Source organism: Temnothorax americanus, unplaced genomic scaffold (genome assembly GCF_048541705.1).
Source record: "Temnothorax americanus isolate GAGA-0224 unplaced genomic scaffold, ASM4854170v1 Scaffold5, whole genome shotgun sequence".
NCBI classification, from domain to species: Eukaryota; Metazoa; Arthropoda; class Insecta; order Hymenoptera; family Formicidae; genus Temnothorax; species Temnothorax americanus.
In genome coordinates this window covers 5,852,606-5,878,167 of record NW_027509657.1, presented here as the reverse complement: position 1 = coordinate 5,878,167, position 25,562 = coordinate 5,852,606, and the positions used below count along the sequence as shown (strand labels likewise).

The following is a 25,562-nucleotide window of genomic DNA, read 5'->3' as shown; positions in this document are numbered from 1 at the left end:
TGCATAAGGAGCGAAGGATGTACCTTTTTGTTCATACAATAATACAAACAATAAACGCACAATTATAACAAAATACTTTATTAACATTAACAAGCAGTTTAATGTACCAATGTGTTAATAGTTAATAGCGCGCAGATATCTCATCGTTTAATCAGAATCGCGTAATAAAATGTCTCGCTATAATATGAACTGTATATATAGCTAACAGGTTTATTATAACAATAAATACAATAATACATAATTACATTGTAGTACTGTCGACTGTAGTGTTACAAGCTGTCCTCATACCCCAAAAAACTTGCTATATAAAACATTGTTAGTAGAGAAATATATCAATGGAAAAGAACTGATATTTGCCAACACACGCATTTGCAGCGTGTATGTTCGTATTCAGAAATTTTTCTGTGATCTAATTATTGATAATTGTTAACAGTTGCCAGTTAAACAAAACTTATTGTTTATAGAGAATTTTTATAAAAATGTCGCAGGTTATTTCTGCACGTAAAGTGATCACCCTGTATCTCGTAAAACAATCGTGAAAGAACAGATATCTTATTTACATTAACAAAAATTATAGTATAACCTGCGTAAGTCTTTGGCAATAAACAACGTGTATTATTCAGCATAACTGAACTGAGTGATGCTGACTGATCTGATTGATTACAATATCGAACAAATGTCTATCATGAGCTTCCTAAAATACATATCACTACGCGCACGTGCACGCGCGCGCCAACAGATCTATACATATATATAAATTACTTATCCAAAATAATGTTAATTTTTTCTCCTGTAAAAAAAATTAGCGGTATTTTCTTACGTATAAATTTGAAGCTCGTTTAAAATTAAGCAAAAAACATTTCTACGGCTAATAAAACTTCAATAAAATATTAATAATTTGAATGCAATATTAATAATTGTCCACTATTGATGTGTCGATATTGCCTTATCTTTCTATAAGAGAAGGTTATCTTCTCGTAACTCATGATACACATATTTGCATTACATTACCATTCATTCTTATGTATATTATCTGAAGCAAAAAATACAAGGTAAAGTTTTCGAGACATCAGACATTGGAAGTTTTTATCACTGCACATCGCTATTACTGTTTCCCTTCGATTCTCGATTCGTATTTGTAATAAATTATTATGCACATCATCGACTTATTTCGCGATAAAATTAAAAATATTTCATTCGGCAATCTTAATAAATAGACAAATCGAAAATAATATCCTGAATTATAAAACAAAGTATACAATAAAAAGTAACATACAGATCATATAATCACTGCACCATGATGTTCAGTGCAATTTGCACAGCTCCCCAATTGAATGAAAGTTATTCTCCGATGAAGACATCACCGATTAAAACATGCGAAATATACATTACGTATCCTTGTTTAATCCTCAAGCACATAGAATATCAATTCAAGCACTGTATGTGCATCCTGACTGCTTTGTACAGCTTTATGTAAAACTTGAATTAATTCATTGTCTAAACTTTTCATATATATTGGCGGTAGTTTTGTACCCTCACTTCCAGCTTCATAGCCCACCTATATAGAGACGCATATTTAACAATTTAAATACAATCCTAACGTAACAAAGTGAGTTCTATAAATCAAAGAGTTATATTTACATTATCTGGATGAATCGTTGTCCGCACACCGAGTTTTGTTAAACCCGCTGTTGCCAGAAGATCCAGCAATTTAACCAATGCTGCACACGTCGCTTTTGCTATGCTGCCAGATAGTTTGTTTATATCCACAGGATCGTTCACGCCATTCGAATGATCATCTGACTTTTGTAGTAATAGTATTTTATTAATTTAGTTTGCATACATGTGTGTATTTAAAATAATGATACTTCTCTCTCTGTAACGGCATACATACTTTTATAATGAATACTTCTGTCCAGCGTATGAATCGGCTTGCACCTTTATAATCAATGCCATTATGTACTCTAATAGATGGTATACCATCCATTAATTGTCCATCAATAGGACTTTTAACACTGTAATAAAAGATCGCTGTTTATTTAATGTGTTCAATATTGAGGCAAGAGTTAAAGTTCGTAATATACAATTTCATGTGAAGTATATTAATATGTTGCATATATATTATAGCTCTTATTTTTGTTTTACTCGTGTGAGAGAGAAATAAAAAAAAAAGAGGAAGAAAGGGAGATATAAAAGAAAGATCAAAAAAGAAAGAAGTAAAGAAGGAAGAAAGGAAGGAACAAACATTGGCAAATATCTCAAATATAATAATAATAATAATTGAAATTTATCGAAAGAATTTACCCCAGGTTAAACAGCGTGTCGTTTTCGACCCACTTTATATTTACAGTCTCGTCTGGGTCCGGTGCTCCCTGGCGTCCGCAACCGATTGAAATATCTTGCATATTTTTGAGAGCAGCCTTCAAGGCTTCCATTTTTTCTGGCATTATTTCTACCATTAATCCATCTTCAACGATACTGGACTTGGCGGAAAGTCCCATTGAAGATTTTAGAGCACCATTGATGACAATGAAACTGGCGCCGGTTACTATATAACAGAAAAACCGTCATTTTTCCATGTCTTATTTCTATGTCATCAGTAGAATTTTTTTGCTTACAAACCCACCTGTTCTTGGCTTGTTGTGAATATTTATCGCTTGCGTTTGGTAACTGCTTTCATCGCCGGTATTCGTTTGTATGCAAACTAAATGTGAATCCGCGGTTATGCTAAAGTTTGAGGCATAAGCTAAGACATGATCATTCGAATTATGAAGTCCTTTTATAACTTGGTCATATCGATTCTTGGGGAACATAACGTCTGTCGTACGATTTTTAAGGTGAATTGTTAAGCCCCTCACTCCTGGCAAAGTATAGCCGAAATTTCTAAAATCCGCTAATACTTTCATGACAGTGTGCCCAATCTCGAAATATAACGCATTTCGAAAACGTACGGACACCAATGGGCAAGGATAATAACGATATTCCGCTCCGAGACGTAAAAGAAGCCTTAATGGGAATACTTTGGCCCATGGGGTTTCCCACCTAAATTCAACAACAGATACAAGTGAAATTATAGTTGTCAAATAAATGGAATCGTATGAAACAAATTGTAGAATACATGGATCTATTCACGAGAAAAAAAGTTCAATTTTACTCAGAGCGAAATTTCATTATATTCACCTGTGAACCAAAAGTCCAATCAAGAAAGGTGCGGGCGGTAAAATTATCTTTTGCAAGCACTGCAATGTCTGGCGAATAAAAAGAAAACCCGCATGCTCGCGCGAGCCCAACAGGTTGGTGCCTTGATATACCGAGAAACCGAGTTCCGTCATTGTATTACCTGAAAAGACAAACGGGATAGAAATAATTTATTGCAATATGAAGTATGAATATTGTGAACATTGTGCGCTGTTATTAAGATATCAACTAAATTTATGTAATTGACGTATATACATATACAAAATATTATACCTTTAACAGCTTCGAAATATAATTGATTGATATATATCAGAAGATCTTTTGGAATCCGTGTTTCATCTGGTAAAACCTCGACTAATAAAATAACTTCGTCCTGACCAATGCAAGCAAGACCTCTCGACGTCACGTTCCAGCAGATCTTGTTTACGCAGCAATTTACTGCGAATTATATGAATGAGAACGTTAAGTTTCTTACACATATATACCGGCAATATAATTTCTTTACACTTACAATTAGTTATCTTCACATATGCATAAAGATTCCGATTAATCGCGAACATTACCGACGGTTCGCATTCGTTTTTCAGCGTTTTATAGAGCACACCTTCGTCCATAGGTGGATGGTATGTAATATCTAGTTACGATAAAAAGAAAGAAAATGAAGTGATAATATGAATGATGTAAGTTACTACAACTATGAATACTTTTATATAACATCCTTACGGCCTTTGTGTATCGTGACAGTCGGAGGCAATAAATTAGAATCATGTGGAATATAACTATTGGTCGTATTGTCTAGAGGAGGATGATGATGCTGCCTTCTCGTTGCAGTGTCCGCAGATCCCGTGGCAAAAATCCGTTTAGTTCCCTGCTTGCGGTACGGTGGCTTTGGGTCCCAACACGTGTCTAGCTCTGTCAGGTCACAGCCAGGCCTTATTCCTGTGTTTTAGTTACAGGTGCGTAAAAATAAAACAAACAGGATAGGGTGGGGAAGGGCGAGTTGTCAACGTACTGAAATGTTCCAGAAAGGCAAAAAATAAACAAGTAGTAATTTCGCGTTGGACGTACATTGGATTAATAATTTTACATAGGACGTGTTGGACAAAGGAATAACAGAAACGAGACGAAACGAAAAAAATATACAGTAGGAAAAAGTATGTGTGTACGATTTAGGAAATAATTGTATACTTAATTATACCTTGAAGAAGTAAATAGCGACCGATATACGTGTGTGTAACACACGTAATAAAAGAAATTTGACATTTTCCGATCATCGGGCGGAATTTTATGCTTAAATACTTTATATATATTTGCCTTATGCCTCGCATCACGCGCCGATTTATCTCATACAATCTTGAAACGTAATCTTACCAGTCAAAGCTGAAAATATTACATTACTAAATTGGTGTACGATATTACTGATAATAATGAACATCTTATATGAATCTTTTCTCCTTCATATTCATTTATTGTGAGATCTATCACTTCAGTCATGACACGAATTCTCTATTTTCAGAGACAGTAGACTCGAGTCTTAATACGTCTAGCTCTATCTTAACGGTGTCTTATTATTCGCTCATTCCAGAGCATTATACGGCATAAGATCTCGTCCAATGACAGAAATGTTAAACTTAATTCATTCTGTAGAATAATTCTACACAACAAGAACAAATTATGTACTCAGCATACCCAGTACGTTCATGAATTTACGATATATAAAAATTATAGCTAATATGTAAATCTGTACATTATGTAATTTAAGGTGTATATATTTATTACGAAATAGAGATAATTATTTTAGAATTACATAGCATTAACGAGAGAAAAAGAGAAAGAGAAGGAGAAAGAATGAATTAAGAACACCAATAACATTAATAAGTTGTAAGCAATAATTACCTACCGTCACTGAACATTACGGATTTCTGTCCTTCTGCACGATGTTTCGAACCCTCTCTTTTAAGAACGCCCACGGGCACCATCACCGTCGGTGGTGGCGGCAAACCGCCGGCTAACTGTTGCAAGGGTGGTATAGTTGAACAGTACTCCATGGGATTATTTGGATTAGGCTGTCTCCCCTATAACCATTTGTCGAATACTTCTAACATCGACATTTGTTTAATTGTTCAGCAAACACATTTGTTAGTCAGATATACAAAAAGAAATACGATTATTCTCTTTTAACGTTTTTACAGTAAACTTTGGTAAAGGAAATCTCTATCGTTCTAAGAGAGATTAGGAAAATCGATGTTTGTAACTGTGAACAGTTTCATTATTAAGAAATAATTAAGAAGAAATCGATGGATTTTGAAGGATTGTTTTAAACGTTTCGAACACTTGTTGCTATTCATGTAAGTATTACTTTTGATGATCAGATCTTATCATCGCAGATTCAATTTTATTAATTAACGTAATTTAATTCGATTATACAGCATACACTTCATTTTATTTGTACTCGTCATGTGTTTGCTGGACTTCAGAAATAATCACGATACAAAGCAGACTATATTTTATTGCACAATAGCTCAAACAAAACATGCTTTACTTTTGTAACGACATGCATACTTTGCTAAAAAAAAACAAATAAAATAAGTTTAAAACCCAATAGAAGCTATAAATCATATATACTACTATAGTGTAACTCAACACAAAAAATAAACATTACAAACAATAATAAGAATGCTTATTAAACATAATTGATAATAATCTATGTCTTTCCTTGTCTTAAAGAATCAAGCATCTTAATTAGTCATGTATTCGGTATTATAAAACTATCTGAAGTATATGCATTTATTAAATATTTAAGCGAATCAATGAATTTTCTTTTGCTAATATAATTTGAAATCATACTAAATATACTATGCCAAATAATGAAATGGAAAACAAAGCATTACGTGTTTCAAGTAATTATATTACGTGAAGTTTTACAAAATTATCCGCAAAACATCAATATGTCGTATTGAAAAAAAAAATAATAATAAATTTATTTCTCAGAAAAATATATTTTCATTTATATGTATCATATTTAAAAAAAAGAACTATAAATCTAGCAAACCACACATTTTTAATCCGATGCAAATATACATTCCGGACATTTCCTATCAAAATAAAAACATTACAATATAATAATTTATGTATTAAAGTTTTGGTTATCAATATAGATATTTGTTAATTTAATCTGTTTTCGATATACATAAATTGTCTGCACAAGTAAAGCATAAAATTCAAACAGAAGTATTCAACAAGTTGTTATAGGTATTTATAATTAGGGTTATATTAATGTTCATGTAATGCTTAAAAAGTTAGTATTATTCGCGCGGGGGAATTCAACAGATGAAATCATAAAAGTGATTTGTTAATATGAATTTAAATAGCTTCTTTTTTTTTAAGTTTCGTTAACAAATGGGCAATTCTTTCAAGTAGGCCCTTCTAGCTGCTCCTACAGCTACAGTTTCGTTACAGCTGTTGATACAAAAAAATCAATCCACAAATAAATAACATACCTGTACGGAATTAACATCGCTGCAATCGGCATACGAATTATAGCCAGCTGACCAATCACCTATTCCCTGTTCGCTCTCTGCTGAAAAAGCAAATACATTGTTAGTCCAAGAACACCAATTTTTTTTCCAAGTGATCATATATATTGAAATATGCTGTATATTAAGATTATTTCTTTTTACCTTTCGTGAGTAGATGATAACAGGAGACACAAACACGGGAATCAATATTTAACTGGTATTCCAATCTGTATTTCATATTGCAACACTTGTTACATAGTACCTGCAAAATGTGTTGTAAATTTTAATATTTAATTTCGCTACGCAAAAGAAAAGCTAATGCAATGTTACAAGTTTGGGAGAGAAAACCAATTTATAAAATGATAAATCATACCGCGTAATATATCAATTAATAGGACAACTAAATGACTAAACTCAATAAATACGTACCTTACCGCAAGCACGACAATGATGACGCCTTTTAAGTACAGTAAATTTAACATCGCACAACATGCAACTAGGTGCATCGCTATCCGGAATCCAAAACGGAGGCTGTTTTCCCAATACTGTGTTACATTCGACTAAAGAATTATCAGAAACATCCGACGAAGCACCGCGATCTTCGTCAACAGTGCCACTAATTTCCGAGTGTTCCGGTTCTTCTGGTACAAAACTCGAGGATTCTGTTATAATATTACTTGTTTACTCAATATGAAAATTGAAGCTGACTTTTTATGGCTTTGAAGAACATGCGACAGTGGCAACGTTTGTGAGTGGAGACTAACAAAGAAAATTAAAAAATTGACATAGGTACCTGTCTGTGAATGTGAGTCACTTGTATTATGCGTCAATACAATGTCAAGTGTCTGGGGACGGGTTGGTTTTTCGGCTTCCCGATCACTTTCCTTCGTATGAGGGGCCATACAAGTATCACTGATTTTAGATGCGGTTTCCACTTTAGAGATCTCCTCGCCGTCATGTGCGCTAGTCTCGTGTACGACATCTTTGTTATTTTCAGCAATATCTTGGCAATACGCTCTCTCGTCGCGATCTTCTTTGTTTTCTGATAAATTTAATAAAGCACCACTACTGTCATCCTGCGACAGAGTATCTCTATTAGAATCTTGTTGTAATTTCTGTGTGCCGTTACTGCAAAACTGTTCTCCGATATTTTCAAACTTTGACGGGACTTTCTCTTGAACGGCGATGACATTACTAGACATAGCTTGCAAGGTACTATCTTGCGTCGCTACATCCTGACCAATCGCTCCGATCACATGGGAATCTTTTATCGTTTTGTCTAGCTCGTTACTTTGTATATCCTTTAATTGATTACTTTTTTCACTTAAAGCGTGTTCAATACATTTATTACATTTTACATCCGCTATATTTTCGTTACATATATCCGTGTTATAATCAATTACGGGAAATTTTTTCGTCTTCTCCTGAAACTCCTCCTGCGATATCTTCGGAAGTTCGCCTATCATAATTTTCTCGAATATCGGCTCTTCGTTAACATCCTCGTCATCTCGCTGACTCGCACTCTTTTCTTCTCCGTCACCTCTCAATTCGTCACGTGACTGCGGCAACCAGGTATTATCCGAAAGCGATGTATTTTCTGTCTTAAATCTCTCTTCTTTCTCCAACTCCAACAAATATTGGTTTAGTTCTTCTTCAGAAAAATCGTCGCCGGTATCAATTGTATGAGTCATATGTATGCTAGAGAAGACGTCGCTCTTAGTTGCTTCTACATTTTTATCATGATTTTCGCCGCTCATTACAGTCTTATCCAACATTGCGGTATTCTCCGCTATGCTATCCTTATTCTCGACAAATGTGTACTCGTCGATAGGTTCTCGATTATCCAAGTCCAACTGCCGTTGTTTGCTAATGACGCTATCAGAATTTTCTTTAAACGCGTCGCTAACCATGACCTTTTTATCAACATCGTCTTTATTACTGGACAGTTCCGTATTTATCGTAATGTCATTACGTCTCGAGATGGCCGTGTTCGATACAGGAATTACAGCGTCGCCGTTATTTTCCTCAGACCGCATCGGAGTAGAATGATAAAACATAACGTTCTGCATTATATTATCCTGTTTGTTACTAGGTTCAACTTTGACAAACGTGCCCAATTCAACCGGCAAAACATTTTTATGGTCTACGGTAATCTTGTCGACCACGGCATTCGTTACACCTTTCTCCGTCGGGATTGAACGTTCGTTAATCGTCACGTCTCTGCTCGACCTAAAATCTTTCTTCGCTAAATCGTCCATGGACCTTTTAGACAAATCGTCCACCGTATCCAGCATAGGCTCGACGTAACTTAAGCTTCCAGTGGGAGCGTTAATATATTCGTTCAAACTATTAAACACATTGCTGATACTAGGCTTGAAGTTCGGCTGATTCAATTTCTTGTCGTATCTATCGCCGTCTTTCGAATCGCTGCTCGCACCCTGCTGTTTCTGCATCAAGTTTTGCGATACGTCACCGTACGCCGCCGAAGACACTTGATCAGAATCACAAGGATGAACACATGATTTCTGCCCGGTCGTGACGTCGTTGACACGGTCGCGCGTATAGAAATTGTTCACGGAATCTTTGCTGTCCGATATAAATACTATATTCTTCTCCGCTAGCGTATACTTGGAGTCGACCGCCATCGGCCGAGCGTCCCTGTATTTTTCAACGGTCGGTGCCACGTCGCCTTTCTCGGGATTAAAGCTGTACACTTTCGGAGGCACAGATTCGTTAGCACGCTTTTCCACAACTGACGCATCGATCGTAGAAGTTGCGACTGCCGCTATTTGCTCCGCGCAATCTGCAAATAATTGAATAAAATTTTACTAGACTTTTATTTGAAACAACTTATATGCAATATATATTTTTTTTTCAGCGCAACACACGTACATCTATTCGAAAGGTAATTTTATATGAAAAGAAACTTCCCATAAAGTTCCATGTTCTACAAATTAAAAGAAACATAAGATCTATGAAAGGTTCTAAAGGGATTCTCAAAGCTTGTTCAAGTTCCGGCTTTTTATTTATACTTGCTCGTTCAATTACTTAAAGAAAAAGTAGACGATACAAAAAGAAAGTATATTTCTAGTTTAAATACAAGGTTCTTTGAACATAGAAAGAATTCCTGAAATTTATTCAAGTATACTTTCTCATTCAAGCGTAGCAAACTGTACTTTTTGTCGAAGTTTATACTCGAACAAAAAGTACAATTTCAAAATATTAAAATATAAAAATTCTTAAAATTTATTCAAGTATAAAGTATAATTAAAAAATATAGAAAATTTTTTGGTTCGATTTTGCCCTTGTAAAACTTCCAAGTGTAACAAAGAATCCATCCGAAACTCGTTCAAGTAGGACTCTTTCCTCGAGGATTCGTACCTTCGTTGAATTCAAAGTCATTGAGGACCTTGTCCAAGTCGATCATGAACTTCTCCATGGCGCTTCCACGTTGCGTTTCCAGTTGCGTTTTTTTTTTCCGCTAAACGAATCTATCAAACACTATCCGACTCCACCGCTAACCGTACGTACGATTCCATCAAACGTCAACAGACACCGATAACCTGCATGATCGAAATACGGCTTTCGACGATACGTATACGACCAGCGCAAACGTGAATCGGCACGACTTTACGTTTCACGGACGACAGTCAACGCACGGTATATCCTGGAAAAATATCCGTTTCAACTCTCGCTCCTCCTAAACGGCGAGAAACAGGTTGCGGCGTTAACGCCGAGAGATCGCTCCCCGCAGTTCACAAGACGTCAGACGCGACGTATACGCGTGACTCGGACTCGGGCTCGTTCCGTTCGACGATCGTCGAATACCACGATTCCCGAGGCATGGCACTCGATCTCGGAATCACCTCGACTTTCGTTAATTCAAAGCGATCTACGACTCCGCGAACGCGATACAACGATCCCCCACCGTGCACCGTGTCGCGTATATATCCCGATGCTTTCGTATGACGAAACGAAACTGTCACTTTACGCGAGGTCCGCGAGGAAGAGGAAGAGAGAGAACAAAACAGATAGATGAGGAACCTATTGGGAGGAAATTATTAAAAACGTCCCTCTCTCTTTTTTTCTTTCCCTCAATCCCGTATCCCGTGGGTAATCAGTGAATACTTAATGACGGAGAGTCGAGTGATTCGTCGAGCTTTGAGAGCGCACGCCAATCAAATTCCATTACTATTTGCGGGGGCGAGCTCGCGAAATGAACTTGCCTATACTGCGCCAGTAAATGAGCAAAGGAATAAATGACGTTGGCATTATTGGAAATTAGCGCAGCCGGCGCAGCGTCTCGCGCGTTTCTGCGGTAATTTAAATAAATCAATCAATCGACGTGTCCTCTGAAATCATATAAATATTTTTCTCATGATTACAAAGAAATAAACCGTGATAAATTAGTCATATGACAAAAGTTTTAAAAGATATTATATGAATTGCGAGATCACAGAAATTATATTGGGTTAATACAGGTTGGTCTTAATTACCTGAAATATTTCTATTTCAATTTTGATGATTGACAAAACATTTCGGAGAAAATTATATATAATTGAAATTAGTTTTAGATACGCACACAAGTCAGAGTTTTAATTTCTTTTTCTCTCATTTTAGTTTTAAATCAAGCACCCTATATCTGTAGGCCTGTTTCTTAATTATCACGTTGGAGAGAAAAAAGGGGGAAAAAAAGAGAAAAGAAAGAGACGAACTATGCGGGAAGTTCGGCTGAATAGAACAGACTTGATTTATGTATATTTATATGCACTGAAATGTAGCCTGTGACGTCGTTGAAGCTACCGGGAAACACAAGAAAAAAGAAATCATGAAAATCGACCGTAAGTTTTGTTCTAAGTTGTGATCAGTTGATTACAAATTAATCTGTGCTTGGAGCGTCAATTGGATTACGTAATCGCGCACAATCACAGACGTCACACAGACACCGGTTGTGGGGTGTCCCGATTTCTAAGCTCCCAGCTCTTTTGCCGCCTTTTGTTGTTACAGATACGCGATTCCTCGTGACATTCGTGGCGGAATTAAATTTGTGCTCCTCGCTGTTATTATTTCGACGAGTTACCTGAAATTGTTTTACGTACATTGACAAGTATACACAACTGCGTCAACGGCAATTGGCGTCGTTGAGGGACGTAATAATTATGTGGAGTTTAAAGAGACTCTATCAAAGAACATTGAGAAAATATCCTATGGGCACGCAAGCGGTGCAAGCTGGTAAATAACAATTTATTGTAATACATGCACGCCCATTCGATGAAACGCTGCGCTCAGTCGAAGTCATTTTGTGTAAAAATAAAGGTTTGAACAAATAAAAATCACCTATTACTCCAAGTTCAGTTATTAAGCTAGAGATGACTATTTTTTATGACGGTATTTAACGTATCGTCGGGTATTTGTTTTTTTGGTTAATTATTGAAGATGATTAAAAATTTAAGAATTCAATTCTATAAATTCTTTGTTTAGAATTGAAGGTTAGGAGATCCTGTCATGCCGACAAAACGAAGTGACGTGAGATGTGAGCATGCGCTGAGCGCTGAGTCTGCGCTGTGATAAAAATAACGCGCGAAATATTAAATCTAACGATTCTCGAGGCGGCGAATTTTTTTTTTTTTTTTAATCTTTGCTTTTACACAAGAAGACAGTCGAACGAGCGTACTTTCATAAAATATGAAACAAAGGACACAATTTTAATATTTATGATATTATTAATTTTCGTGATATAAATTATTGTCATTATTAACGATAACTGAATATACAGGAATATTAATGGGACTCGGTGATCAGATCGCCCAGAATTTCATAAACGATTCGAAAACTGTTGACTTTGTACGCACAATGCAATTCACAGGGATCGGTTTGTGCATAAGTGTAAGTAATTACAAAAAAATGTTACATAGTATTTAACTTAACGCTCAAATATTTCTTAAACGTTTCCCAGTGTGTTCAGTCTTCAATTTTGTCGTATTTTGACGAAATATTTATAATTGAAGTAGTATAAGATCTTATATAGGATGTTGTAGCAATAAGAGCGAAAGCTTATAAACGTATCGATAAAATATTTAGGGTCCAACAACGACAAAGTGGTACAGGGTTTTGGATAAATATATAGGCTCTAAAGGTCCCTCTGTTGTAATTAAAAAGCTTGCTTGCGACCAATTGCTCTTTGCACCTACATTCATAGCGGTTTTACTAGTCGCTATTGGTATTTGCCAGAAGAAAGATATCGAGGGACTAAAAATTAAACTGGCAAACGAATATAGTGATATCTTGACGAATAATTACAAGGTAACAAACGCAGCATGTCGTAGAAATTGGTTTAATTTTCGTTTGTTCTTTTCATGATCGAGTGCCTCATTTCTGTTCTAGCTGTGGCCTATGGTACAACTTGTGAACTTTTCTCTGGTACCTTTGCATTATCAAACTCTAGTTGTACAGTCGGTCGCTCTATTGTGGAACAGCTATATTTCATATAGAACAAGTTTGGATAAACAATAACAATTTTATATAATTAAGAATGATAAATATAGGAATATGATTAAAACAATATTCCGATGGCCGTACGCCCGACAATGAATTATTATTCTATTTCTGTAATATTAGCAGTATTTTATATTTTATACGAAGACTACTTCTTCATCGTTGAATCTTGTCAAAAGCGAATAATCATGAATTTTTTCTATATTAGTTAAAATAAATTAGTATTTTTTCTAATTACCGTTCTCATTATCCCGCATTTCTTTTTTATCGGTAAATATGTGTATAACTCAGTCTATGCTTCATATATTTCCAGCTCTTTCCAAAATGGGCTTTGTTAAACAATCACGATTTACAGCATTTATTAAACTACAAAGCGAAAAGGGTGTCTATGAGTCTATGCGTTACTAAATTATCCTATCAGATATGCCTGCAAAAAAATTAACGAAACAATGTAAAGAAAATAATCACATGACTTTTCGCGTTTGATGCGGTAACTCGATCATTATGATTACGTTACAGAATGTGATAGATATCGTGTCTATCACGTATAATAAAATTACAATTTTACAGACACGTATCTGTCACGTATAAGATAGCAGCTATATGGAAAGGACGATTGAGAGCTCTCCTGCAGATATATTATTGTTTTATTCAGATAATAACAATTTGACTTAAAGTAATTTCAATTTGCGAAAACTATTAGCGCATATACATGCATACTTTATGCGCATCTTTTTCTCATTTTACAATTTAATTCGTATCGTCTTGCTTTATAATTAATGCTGTATAATCTATATTCCAAAGACTAGCTATATATCAATATATGCACAATTTTTGTACAATTTTTTTTAAATCTTAAGTACATATCTATTGATACATATATAATCTCTTTTCTTTTATAACATTTGTTATATATTGAACTATCTAATACTTTAGCTAGTGTTTTAGCACTTAAATATTTGTATTTTTTGATCCTTTTAATTCAATTACATTTATTCGGTGTATGTATTACTAAACAGAAAAACGGAGTCTAATATTACTTAACATGATCCAGAAATACTGCATACAATATTCAAAGATATACCTACTCGAAAATAGTTATCTTTATAATAAGGATAATAATCGTGGACAATCAGATTGCGTTTACGCGCAATCTTTAAACACTGAAATTCACTCAAGTTTTTGTAATCGATACCTGCGTAAATAATTTTTTTATCACAAACCCGGTTAGTTCAGTAAAATAGACTTCTAAAATTATATAAAAATATAGAAGCTATAGATACATATTATTTTACAAAATTTTAATGTCACGTGTTATCAATTAATGGTTCCTAATATGTTGAAAGTGTAACCTGTGGCACATTTTTTAAATATGCTTTGTCTTATCAAAGAGATCTCTAGGAAGAAAAATCATTTACATGAAGTTCTTATATGAAAAATTTTTTGTCAGGTTATTTATTCAATTAATAAATTTTTGAATATAATAGTATCGAATGATACGAATGAATCGAACATATAGGTGCAATTTGTGGAATGTGGGTTCATTGGTTTATCGTTGTAACAATACTAACATTTCCTTCTATACATATACTCAATACTGTGTTTCCACCTTTTAGAACTTGTTAGAAATTATGAAAATTATTATCTCTATTATACATTTACATTTGGTAAATAAAAGCGATGTAGCATGTACAACAAATGGAATATAAAATTACAAATATAAAATTATGAAACTTCATATTTTGCGCTATATATATTCTCTATTTCTTTATTTATTTAAAAATAGTAACGCAGAATTTTACTTATGTAAATATATGCAGGTTAACGGGATGAACAATATATGTGTAACAATGTTACAAAAGTATAAATTTACTGATTTACCTGAAATGCCTCGGCATCGTTATCGTTAACAATTTGTTGTTGAACACTTCTCCGCTTTAGCTACGGCAGCAGGTATGGTATCGGTAGTTTTAGACGATACACACTGTCCGAGTAATTCCGGACACGATATATCGCTGGAGACGATGCTATGGATTTTCTTTAGTAGATCGTAATTGATGCGCTGTGTTATTACAGCATCGTGCCTATTTTTACATTTAATATTTTATTATCTTGATATCGCATTCAAGGAACAATACCGACAGTTCGAAAAAAAAGGGAATATATTTGCTTACTTGTATTCGGCATGCGAAGTGACCTCTTTTCTCAGCCATGCGGCAGTTGTTAAAAGCTCACCAGAAGCTCGTTTCTGTATTAATTTTAGATATCTTTGGATAGTGCAGTGTGTATCGGCGTCTACATTCATGTTAGCTAGATACGAGTTTACAAGCGGCACAAAACCAGGGAAAACGCCATTCTAAAAACGTAAAGAATGATAAAATTTATCGTTTATAAAGTATATTTATGAGATTCTTGTAGAAAACAGGAGAAAATTTATATTAATATATAATTTAAACACATATAGATGCAATGTTAAAAAAAAAAGAAAAAAAACATGCAAAATACTTTTATGTATCTTTTGTCTGATAAGCACCTTTCCATTGATAATTTCATTGATCGTAAACTCGGTGTATTCCAATTGAGTGTTGTCAGACTTTATGTCGGAGGTAATATCACGACGAAACCAAAATTTCTCTACTTTTACCGCATCCCTTTTCTGAGCCCTGACCATATTTTGATCAACCTTACTGATCGGGATTAAAAGGTTTAGCTTGTAACTCAGAATGACTCTCGTCAATAGTACCGTGAAACAAACTATCGCGGCATTTTCGAAGTCCGTGATTTGAACTTCGCATGGACGGAATTCTACGCGCCAACCGATAGACGAGTTTGGCGGTGGTGGTTTAAAGCGCATAGTTTGCCAGTTCGTAGACTGTATATTCTGAAACAGTATTACAGTTTGTAACGGTAAAAATGTCTGCTGCCAGGTACAAAATTGACACAATTGCAATTGCAATCTCACCTCAAAGTGATCAGTATCTTCCAGATCATTCTGATGGATTTTTTCGGAAAATAGGGAGACACTATCTCTGATAAACAAATGAGCTATGTGTTGCGCAAGCAAGTGATCAATTCCATTATCCAAAAGTTGTTTATATATCTCGTCATCGTACGTCAAAGGGACATCGTTGTATTTTTCACCTTGTTCGCTGAGGTACGAATCGATAGAATCGTACCTAGACTTACTGATCCTAAACTTGTTCTCTTTGAGAGGTTTCAGTCCACGTTCTTCTTGCGTCCTGCAGTCCACCGACGAAGATATGACGTTCCATCGACAATCAACATCACTTATATAGCCTCGATAAAATGGACTGGCAGCGGTTAAAGCCAACTGTCGAATGTTAAAGAAATCTTCTGTAACGTACGTATGTACGTGAAAGAACACTCTATATATGCCGCTATATTATTTAATAAAAAGGAAGAAACGAAATTATCAAGCGAGTGTAATATTACTTAACACTAACCATGATTGGACATAAGGGTGTCAGTTGGTCGTATAACGTTCTTGCTTCTTCTATGTTACATGCCTGAAAGGTAAGTTGCAAACAACAGCATCCCATCCCAAAACCCATTGCGTCCATATAAATGTGATTATCCTTAGCTGCCTTCGATGAGGACCCGTCGTCTCCCTTGCTGCCAAGATCTTCTTTGAATAACAGTGGCACATTTTCATCTTTGTAAACTGGAAAAGGATCTATTTACATATCATATCGAATATACAAATGGGAGATCTATACGATTTAAATCTGTACTATATTAGTTCTAAAAAAAAAAAGAAAAAAATCGATATCACATTCGTAATATTGTCACATACTAGGAATGTTTATAGCAACTTTTTCTTGACGTCGTTCCCTAATGTTTCTGGTCAATGTCTTGAAACGTGGGTGACCGGGATATATAGCTTCATCGGGGAAAAACAAACTCCTAGAGGCACCAGTATTGGGTGTCGGATGAGTAACGGGATCGGTAAAATCAGGAGCTCCTACTCTGCGACATAAATAATAAAATTAATGAGAGAACACCAAATACTTTATGAGATATTGGCAATTTTTTTCTTTCTATAACTACCTTGGGAAAACGGTCAGCGACATCAAGACTTCATTAAGTTGGAGTAATTTTGTTGCCTCTTGCCTTCGATAGCGCATATTAGCTTCGACAACGTTAAAATGAGCTAATAATCCTCCATACGGTTTTCCTGGAGTTCCCTCGATCATATAAGCGCCGTATTCCGGTCTCCACAGTGATTTTACGTTACTGCGAAAGTAACAGTGTTGTAATAACTTGATATTTATGAAGTCAATCGCGACGCATAGATAAAACACAACGTGGAACATATAATGTTATAAATGGCAGGTTTTATCAATTACAAATTTCCCAAGAATGTTTAATTGGATCTTAATTCTTTTTATGGCAAAAATTTGACAGAATATTGTTTATTACAGCTTATTTTTTTTGTATTTCCCTGAATTTCAAATTGAATTTCAAATAGAGATTACCTCTAATCTTTCAAACTAGTACTTTAAAGCTTATTTAACATATTCAAATATTTACAAAATATCGTGAAATGCATACAGGGAAAGTAATACGTTGTAATATCAGTAATATGTTACTTACTCTGGATCTTCGTTTTCTTTCTCATTTAAGATTCTTAATATTTCCACAGCTCTTAAACTAAGCTTTGCAGTTTTTGCATCATCGTCGAACTTTACGAGTATATATTCTACCTGCATAAAAACAATTGCGTTATATCAGAGAGAGAGAGAGAGAAGTGTGCGAACATATTTATTAAATACTAATGTAAATATTAAGAAAAAAATAACAGGACGGTTTGTAACTTAAATTACGAAAATAAATAAGCAATATTCTAGTTGTAAATATATGGAGCACGTATATAAATATGCATGCGTGAGTGCGTGCGATATATACAGAAGGTTGCAGAATATTATTAAAAAAAAAGGAAAAAAATAAATAAAATAAATAAATAAATAAACCCAAAATATTGTGTTTGCTCGTGTTTCATTATGTTTTCACAATACTTGTTTCAAATCGATTTCTATTAATTGACATTTTCATCGTTTATATAAACTTTTTATTGATATTTTATTATTTTTACTGACATTTTACAATCGTAACGTGTATAGCTTATGTTATAGAATACATTTTTTTTTTTGTAGATATAAGTTTCTGTAAGCATGAAAATAAAATTGGAAACGGGTACCATTATGAATTTCATTATTTATGGTACCTATATAATTAGAAAGCTTTTTATTTGCATGATATCCTGATATTGACCAAGACCTATATATTCAACCATTATTGTTTTTTTTTTTTTAGACATTTGGACGTGTTAAAAAACTGCATATAATTCAAAAAATGTGTATAAAACTCTTTTTTTTAAACAAAATTTGTTACTTTGATTGCGTTCAAGTACATACGCCTCCTTTAAGGTAAAACATAATAAAATATACCATAAAATTATTCAGAGTGAGTAAACGGTATGTATGTACATGACGAGAAATACAAGTTAGAAGCAACCAAACAGACACGTCCCGACGACTCGGTCGAAAAAAAAAAATCGAATTCCGAGGATACGACGAAGAACGCAACTTATATCCTTATCGGCAGTGATAAGGAAAAAACAATAATGACGTACCCCGTATGTAGGTACCTGTCGAGATATACAAGGAATTTACATAATGTATGTAGGTACGCGTAATAACGTACGATGCAAGGAGGGGATAAACGGGTGCTCGCCACGAGAGCCTTCGATCCATTTTTCGATGACATCGCGATAAATATTTGATACGGCCTGTTAAGTATATCGCGCGGCGACGCGCGGCGCACGGGCGCGTTAAAGGTTATGGGGGAGGGAAAGCGAGATGAGTTGGCGCGATTTATATACACGATGACGCGACACGATTTCGAGAGGGAGAATGACAGTGCAAATTGGCACGGTATTTTTGCATTAAAAATCGCGTGCTGCAATCTCGGCGGAAATTTCGCGTACTATACCTCGTCGCCCCACTTGAGAACGTCTCCCTGCCTGTCCCGGAGCCTCTTGTACAGGTTAATGAACTGGATAACCCCATGCTTGCGCACGTGATCGGACAGCTTCTTCGTTTCCTCCCAGCTCAGCGGGCTTCCCTCGGAGAGCAGGCCCATCCTCGGGCGGTTCGAATCCCCTCGCGGTTCACCGAGAGAAAAGGCTCTCGCGCGACGGCCACAGCCGAGTTCCGCGCCGCGCGATCGCCGTTCGCTCAATTGTAACCGGTTGTTAAACCGCCAACTATCCTCGCTGTCACGCAACTACTTCGAACTATCGGTCGCTAGTGCGACATATATATATATACTCGTGGCAGCATGATTTCTTAGGATTTCAATACGAAATCTCAACGATCATGCGCGAACTAGTCCAAGCACGGGACCGACGGGACGACGGCAACGCCATCTTCTAATTGACAATTTTCCTTCAAGGACATTTGCACCACTGACACTCGGTTCAATATGAATGAAGACACACTTGATTTACCGGACTCTAATCCCGAGACAAAAGCATAAATAAATGCGATCAACAATGACGGTAACGCCATCTTCGTAATTGATCGTTTCCTTCATCGAGGACATTAGAGCTATAGAGTTGTAAATAAATGCTATCAACGACGGCGGAATGACAAATAAGAAACTTAGGATTGTTTTTCAATTTTACTTTATTTCGATGTCAGGAACAAGCAGTTATAAAATGATCCCAAGTTTGGACCGGGTCTTGTTCGACAAAGATAGTTTCAGATGCACGTTCGTGCACGCATGACTCAAGCACGCGCGCCTCAGTCGAACAGTCCGAAACCCATGTCGTCGTCCTCCGATTCGGATTCTTCCTTCTTCTCCTCCTTCTTCTCTGCAGCAGGAGCGTCGGCAGCGGCGGCAGCTGGGGCTGCCACAGCGGCGGCGGCAGCGGCGAACTTGCTCGGATCCTGCAATTCCATTATTCTCGATAAATACGACTTCTACGGCCGATCGCGCTTACAATATTCATGTTGCGTTTAATTCAGACTGCGCTTCCGCGCGACATTCAACAACGACCTTGACGCGTCAATGGGTTCAACTATTTCTAGTTTTGACACGTGGACCAAGATCCTCGGACGCGTTACGTTTTCATCATTTATATTCATTCAAGGATGATTAGGAACAACGTGCCAATATCGTTACCTTGATGTACTCCTTGATGGTGGCAGCTTCCGCGAATTCAACGTCGGTAACAGCAGCGATGGCCAGCAGATTCTTGAAGCCGTTCGCGATGCTGTGCGGCGCGCTGGCGACCGTAGGATAGCCAATCGCCAAGCAAACCGAAGCCAAGTTTGCAACTCCAGCCATGAATTTCTCACGTAGATCCTCGGGTTTGATGTCCAGAATCTCGGGCGCAAAGATAGTGCCGGAATCGTATACTTGTTCGACGAGTAATCCATATGAGAAAGGAGAGATGTTCAGCATGTTCAAGAGCGTGGCCTCGGAAGCTCCCACCTTGTCGCCAGGCTTGAGGATATGGACGTCGTTCTAAAATTCGATATTACATTGTTATACGTTCATAAAGACCACGAAAGAGTCTGAAATTGAATTTAGACACTTCTCGACGTATACTTACTATAATTTCAATAGTACCCTTGGAGATCTTGGTCGGGATACTCAAAGCTTGGAAGAAAGAAGTCTTTTCGGGACCGAGTCCAGTGTTTTGCGCTGGGATGATAACGCTCAAGGGCGCGATGGCTCCTGCCCTGGCCGGCGCGCGTACTTTGTTCTCCAGCAGCTTGTCCCTCACTTCGATCAGATCACCCCGGGTGAAAACAAATCCGACATTACCGCGGATGTGAGGCAGTAATTTCTCCAGTGCCGCGTTACGTTCTATATGACCACGGATCGCTTTTCTCATCATGGTGTTTTTGCCCATCAGGACAACCGCGTTTCCACGGAGCGACATACGAATTTGTTGCATCTGCTTCGAGCCGACATTGTCCGCGCCCACGATGAAGCACTTGGGGTAATCGTCCAGAAGTTGCTGATATTTGACAAAAATTATTTTAAATAAGTATCATTCGCGTTTATGAATTTCATAAAAATATAACAATTTGTAATATACATACGTGTCTGTATATGGTTGAGAGGGGTACTTACGACAAGTTTGGCGAAGTAATTTGACTTCCATGTCGCTTTATCCTCCCTACCCATCTCGAGAAGTGCGTAGGGATACCTTGCGGGAATTTAAGGACTGGAAACAATTGAAGAGATGAAAATTATAGACCACGATACATAAAGAGCACTAAAAATTGCTGACGTTAAAACTTTTCAGACACCAAGATATATATTTTTCCGACATATATCTCGTTCAGAGTTCCACACAAGTGGGTTCACCTATTTCTAGGTCTTGCATCTCTCGAGCGTTCCGACGTGTATTTTTTTTCATCGTGTAGCGCATATTTAAATAAATAATACAAAGAACGTTTTTCTTTCAGTTCGATACGCGAAATGGTCTCGTGGCACAACGCAAATGAACTTTCGATCATCCGAGGCACATGGTCTCATAACCTCACATCTGATACAGCTTCATTAAAATAATTGTCTGATATACGACTTTTGTATTATTTTTATATAAAAATTATACGCGTGCAGCGTCGTGAGTCCAAGATGGACAATATAAAAATTAACTATCGCAGCGATACTGCGAAAATAACGCTATAAATATCGACGATCCCCAACGTACCTCAGCAATGTGCGACGACGCGATGGAGAAGACAGGAGAAGGAAACGGAAACGGAAGTTAGGATCGGGCGATCGGGCAGACCCCCGTATCTCACGAATGGCGTCCCTCGAACTGTCCAATGAGAAGCTCGCAAAAGTCTCATTAGTGGCGACCAATTGGAAAAGTAGTTTAAAAGTGAATCTTCTTCATCTGGACAGTACGCACAATGTAAATTATTATAAATTAAACGACCGATTGATCAATTCATTGATTTACTTGAACTATATTTTTGCAAACAGTCTTAGAAAAAAATAAAAAGCAGTCTTTAGACTAGATTAAACGTATTTTAGTCATAATTATTTATTTAATCAACTGTACATTATATAAGAAAAAAATCTAATATTTCAATATTCCACATTTTGAACTTTATCGGTAAAAGTCGCGTTATTGGCTCGCAGTCGGTACCGGCGCTCATCGTGCCATCTAACCTCGCACGTTGCTCTTCCCACGAAACGCCGCTGATAAGAATCTCTCGGCCGTCAAGCCGTCAAGTGTTTCGATTTACATTAAAACGTACTGACACGTAGCAGTAGAAGTTAACACGCGGGTGTCGATCTTAATGTAGTAAGTATCGCTTTATTCTTCTCGCTGCCTCGCGCTTATTTCCCACGCTACGAAGGACAAATTTTGATTCGCGCTCTCTTTCTCTCTCTCTCTCGCGAAAGAGAGGAAAAAAGTTTAAGCGAGGGGGAGAGACGAGAGACGACGAGCGTCCAGTGACGTTTCTCCGCGTCTTCTGTGACGGCGCAGTCTGAAAATTCTCTCAAGATATGTCAAGTAGAAAACGTATCTGTGTGTAAGCGATAAGAGCGTGTCGAATGGTTCACGGTGACTCCGATTGTAATTACGGAAATACCTCGCGAGATAATACGCCTCGAACGGCACGCGGGCCGAATGTCGTGAGCGGTGTGACCGTGTCTGTTGCATTCTCTGCGAAATTGTCAACTGTAAGTATCTCTCCCAGTGTCAGAAAGTGTTGCCGGGTCTTCGCGAGAGCTGCACGGTGTTCAATTTCAGTGTAGAGCGAAGCGCGATTGCTCGGGCTGTTTGTTGGCAGTCCGAGATTCGCTTGGTGTTATTTATCTTAACGGAACGTTACTTCGAATGTATCGTAAGAGGGACGATGAGCACGTATATTTCTCAATGATGTCACTTGCGAAAAGATTTCGATTGTTTCGGGAAGGAATTTGTATCTGAAGAAGCGTCACACGCGCGGTGCTTACGTTGGATGTGTATACCTTGTAACAGGAATGTCCCAGATTACGGTCACGCCAAGTGGGATGGAGCGCAGTATTCACGAAATGTTGAAGGACGCACCCTCCCTAAACGAGAGCGACAGCGCTGTGCACACCGGGACCCCGCCGCCTCACGTACCGAACCATTGCAGCGGTGACGCCCATCCGAGACCAGCCACCATAAACCTGAACCTGGGAAGTCCTACGACTCAGATCTGTAGGTGTCGAACGTGCTCCCTCGTGTGTTTGCCGTCGTTCGCAATGGTAACGGCTTTAAAATTGAAGTAAAAGACGTCTGTATTCCTACAGCGGTCGCGGTATCGCCCAGTACGCCGGTTCAGAATGGCGACGCGCAAACCATGCGCACCACCCAGAGCAAAATTGAGAGTCTGAAGAATTGGAGTATCTCCACGTACAAATGTACCAAGCAATTGATGTACGAGAGATTAGGGAAAACGTCGCGCACCGTAGACTTTGGTGAGTTTCCGCCCGAAAGGATATTTCTGGCGGATTATTTTTACCGTTTCCCAAAACACAACGCATATCCTCTGGTTTTGTTATTCCAGAACTCGAGACGCAGATCGAATTGCTCAGAGATACCCAGAGGAAATATTGCAACGTTCTGCGACTGTCGCGAGCTTTGGCGTCACACTTTCATCACGTTGTCCAGACGCAACACGCTCTCGGAGAAGCGTTTTCCGAATTGGCGCAGAAATCGCCTGAGCTTCAGGAGGAGTTTCTGTACAATTCGGAAACGCAAAGAAATTTAACTAAAAACGGCGAGACACTTCTAGGGGCCTTAAATTTCTTCGTTTCCTCTGTGAATACCTTGTGTAATAAAACGATCGAGGACACGCTGCTCACAGTGAGACAATACGAAACTGCGAGGTATGCGATTTTTATTCCGAGTATTTTTTTTTGTTTCACGATGGTTACATCCACGCTATTATAACGTAATAATTATACAGGATAGAGTACGATGCGTATAGAACAGATTTAGAGGCTCTCGTGCAAGCTACAAAGTCAGATAGTAACAATGCGGCGAGATTAGAGGAGGCACAGGCTAGTTATGAGGGGCACAAGCAGAATTTCGAAAAATTGCGTTCGGACGTTTCCATTAAGTTGAAATTCTTGGATGAAAACAGGGTATTCTGCTTTAATTCCTTTTACCAAATTGTTGATTGACAATTGATTAACTGCTATTAACTGATCTTTTAATAAGCACTACCTGTTTCAGATTAAAGTGATGCACAAGCAATTGCTGTTATTCCATAATGCTGTATCTGCCTACTTCTCGGGGAATCAAACCGCATTGGAGGCAACTCTCAAACAATTTAACATCAAGGTGAAATCACCGAATTCCACTTTACCGTCGTGGCTGGAGCAGTAGTCGAATTAAGTTGAATATTTCGTCCTACCGCAAAGGATGTAAATATATATACAAGTGCGTTCGTCCACCGAATTATCTACCGAGTTTGCGAAACGCGGAAAGTAAAGGTAGAACAATTATCGAAAAACTCGACGATTGCCAGTATTGTGAGCTGCCGTTTATTCTGACAACCAATAGAGAGTGACAAATTACGAGATTTATGGTGTATAAACTGACTGAATTCAAGGTGTAATATCGATCATCAATATTGAGTATTATATATATGCAGCATGTATCATAAAATTAATGATTCTTTTAAGAGAATTATACAAATCAGTAGGAATCTCTAACCAACATAGGCAATGTTCCGATAATTGATTTCTGATGCTTGAACACATTTGAGGAGGCACAATAGATATTTAATTTTTATATTTCTCTTAGAGGAGTTTCAAAATGTAAATACGTAATGTGACGTAACACGATAAACGGAGCCTTCTATATTACAGCATATTTAGTGGTATTAATTGCTTATTATCATGCTATATCACGCTTTACACATGCATCATAAACGTATAGCTTAACAAAGTGATGAGTAAGCCCACTATCTTAAAAGACCAATCTTTAAGCTACACATTATGTATTGTTTCATATAGTTTTAAAGCTGTAATATGATAAATTTATAAACTTATTCTCTATTTATAAAGATGCGGTTATTTAAGTTATTTATTGAAGATCAATTTGTTAAAAGCAAGAAAATGAGTGGATTGAAATCTCAGAAGATTATGTTAAAAGTGTACATTGCGCGCTAAAAAGACATAATTTCAATCTTAAAATATTTCTCTATTTATTGTATCATAATTTGCTATAATTATTGTACTTTGTATTATCAGAAACTGCGACAAATGTCATAAAAATATTAATAAATATTGCATCAATGGTATAATGGCAAATTTGTT

The 25,562-nt window shown here is 36.9% G+C and overlaps 5 protein-coding genes across 14 annotated transcripts; 2 read left to right on the top strand and 3 right to left on the bottom strand.

The window, feature by feature from the left end:
• Positions 1–62: 62 nt before the first annotated feature.
• On the bottom strand, positions 63–10,819 carry Sara (Smad anchor for receptor activation). Of its 6 annotated transcripts, none has more exons than XM_077418145.1 (15): positions 10,098–10,819; positions 7,510–9,519; positions 7,146–7,378; positions 6,879–6,978; positions 6,699–6,778; positions 5,099–5,273; positions 3,922–4,110; positions 3,710–3,832; positions 3,472–3,636; positions 3,181–3,340; positions 2,627–3,042; positions 2,305–2,548; positions 1,895–2,015; positions 1,642–1,803; positions 63–1,558 (listed from the first exon to the last, which is right to left on the bottom strand). In XM_077418145.1, exons 1-15 carry the CDS (start codon positions 10,153–10,155, stop codon positions 1,403–1,405), a joined length of 4,392 nt encoding a protein of 1,463 aa, XP_077274271.1. In that variant the 5' UTR covers positions 10,156–10,819; the 3' UTR covers positions 63–1,402. The 6 variants fall into 6 exon arrangements, with proteins under 6 accessions (XP_077274271.1, XP_077274272.1, XP_077274274.1 ...); XM_077418146.1 differs by having other exon boundaries at positions 3,922–4,137; positions 5,099–5,210; XM_077418148.1 differs by having other exon boundaries at positions 5,099–5,210.
• Positions 10,820–11,359: 540 nt separating this feature from the next.
• Positions 11,360–13,445, top strand: Mpv17 (Mitochondrial inner membrane protein MPV17). The gene is made up of 5 exons (XM_077418221.1): positions 11,360–11,557; positions 11,724–11,948; positions 12,493–12,602; positions 12,798–13,019; positions 13,101–13,445. Exons 2-5 carry the CDS (start codon positions 11,876–11,878, stop codon positions 13,227–13,229), a joined length of 534 nt encoding a protein of 177 aa, XP_077274347.1. The 5' UTR covers positions 11,360–11,557; positions 11,724–11,875; the 3' UTR covers positions 13,230–13,445.
• Positions 11,591–19,650, bottom strand: Gclc (glutamate--cysteine ligase). 3 transcript variants are annotated; one of them, XM_077418182.1, is made up of 10 exons: positions 19,224–19,650; positions 17,826–17,935; positions 17,280–17,465; positions 17,026–17,198; positions 16,676–16,893; positions 16,174–16,542; positions 15,745–16,092; positions 15,386–15,567; positions 15,093–15,295; positions 11,591–11,796 (listed from the first exon to the last, which is right to left on the bottom strand). In XM_077418182.1, the coding sequence occupies exons 1-9, from the start codon at positions 19,371–19,373 to the stop codon at positions 15,118–15,120; spliced, it is 1,914 nt and encodes a 637-aa protein (XP_077274308.1). In that variant the 5' UTR covers positions 19,374–19,650; the 3' UTR covers positions 11,591–11,796; positions 15,093–15,117. The 3 variants fall into 3 exon arrangements, with proteins under 3 accessions (XP_077274308.1, XP_077274307.1, XP_077274310.1); XM_077418181.1 differs by lacking the exon at positions 11,591–11,796 and having other exon boundaries at positions 13,841–15,295; XM_077418184.1 differs by lacking the exons at positions 11,591–11,796; positions 19,224–19,650 and adding an exon at positions 18,719–18,740 and having other exon boundaries at positions 13,841–15,295.
• A 250-nt stretch (positions 19,651–19,900) lies between these two features.
• Positions 19,901–22,111, bottom strand: Rplp0 (ribosomal protein LP0). The gene is made up of 5 exons (XM_077418220.1): positions 21,964–22,111; positions 21,378–21,471; positions 20,851–21,261; positions 20,418–20,762; positions 19,901–20,182 (listed from the first exon to the last, which is right to left on the bottom strand). Exons 2-5 carry the CDS (start codon positions 21,429–21,431, stop codon positions 20,036–20,038), a joined length of 957 nt encoding a protein of 318 aa, XP_077274346.1. The 5' UTR covers positions 21,432–21,471; positions 21,964–22,111; the 3' UTR covers positions 19,901–20,035.
• A 295-nt stretch (positions 22,112–22,406) lies between these two features.
• Positions 22,407–25,541, top strand: Arfip (ADP ribosylation factor interacting protein arfaptin). Of its 3 annotated transcripts, none has more exons than XM_077418217.1 (6): positions 22,407–22,566; positions 23,251–23,454; positions 23,547–23,714; positions 23,804–24,125; positions 24,206–24,383; positions 24,475–25,541. In XM_077418217.1, exons 2-6 carry the CDS (start codon positions 23,253–23,255, stop codon positions 24,625–24,627), a joined length of 1,023 nt encoding a protein of 340 aa, XP_077274343.1. In that variant the 5' UTR covers positions 22,407–22,566; positions 23,251–23,252; the 3' UTR covers positions 24,628–25,541. The 3 variants fall into 3 exon arrangements, with proteins under 3 accessions (XP_077274343.1, XP_077274341.1, XP_077274342.1); XM_077418215.1 differs by having other exon boundaries at positions 23,529–23,714; XM_077418216.1 differs by lacking the exon at positions 22,407–22,566 and adding an exon at positions 22,609–22,949 and having other exon boundaries at positions 23,529–23,714.
• Positions 25,542–25,562: the final 21 nt, after the last annotated feature.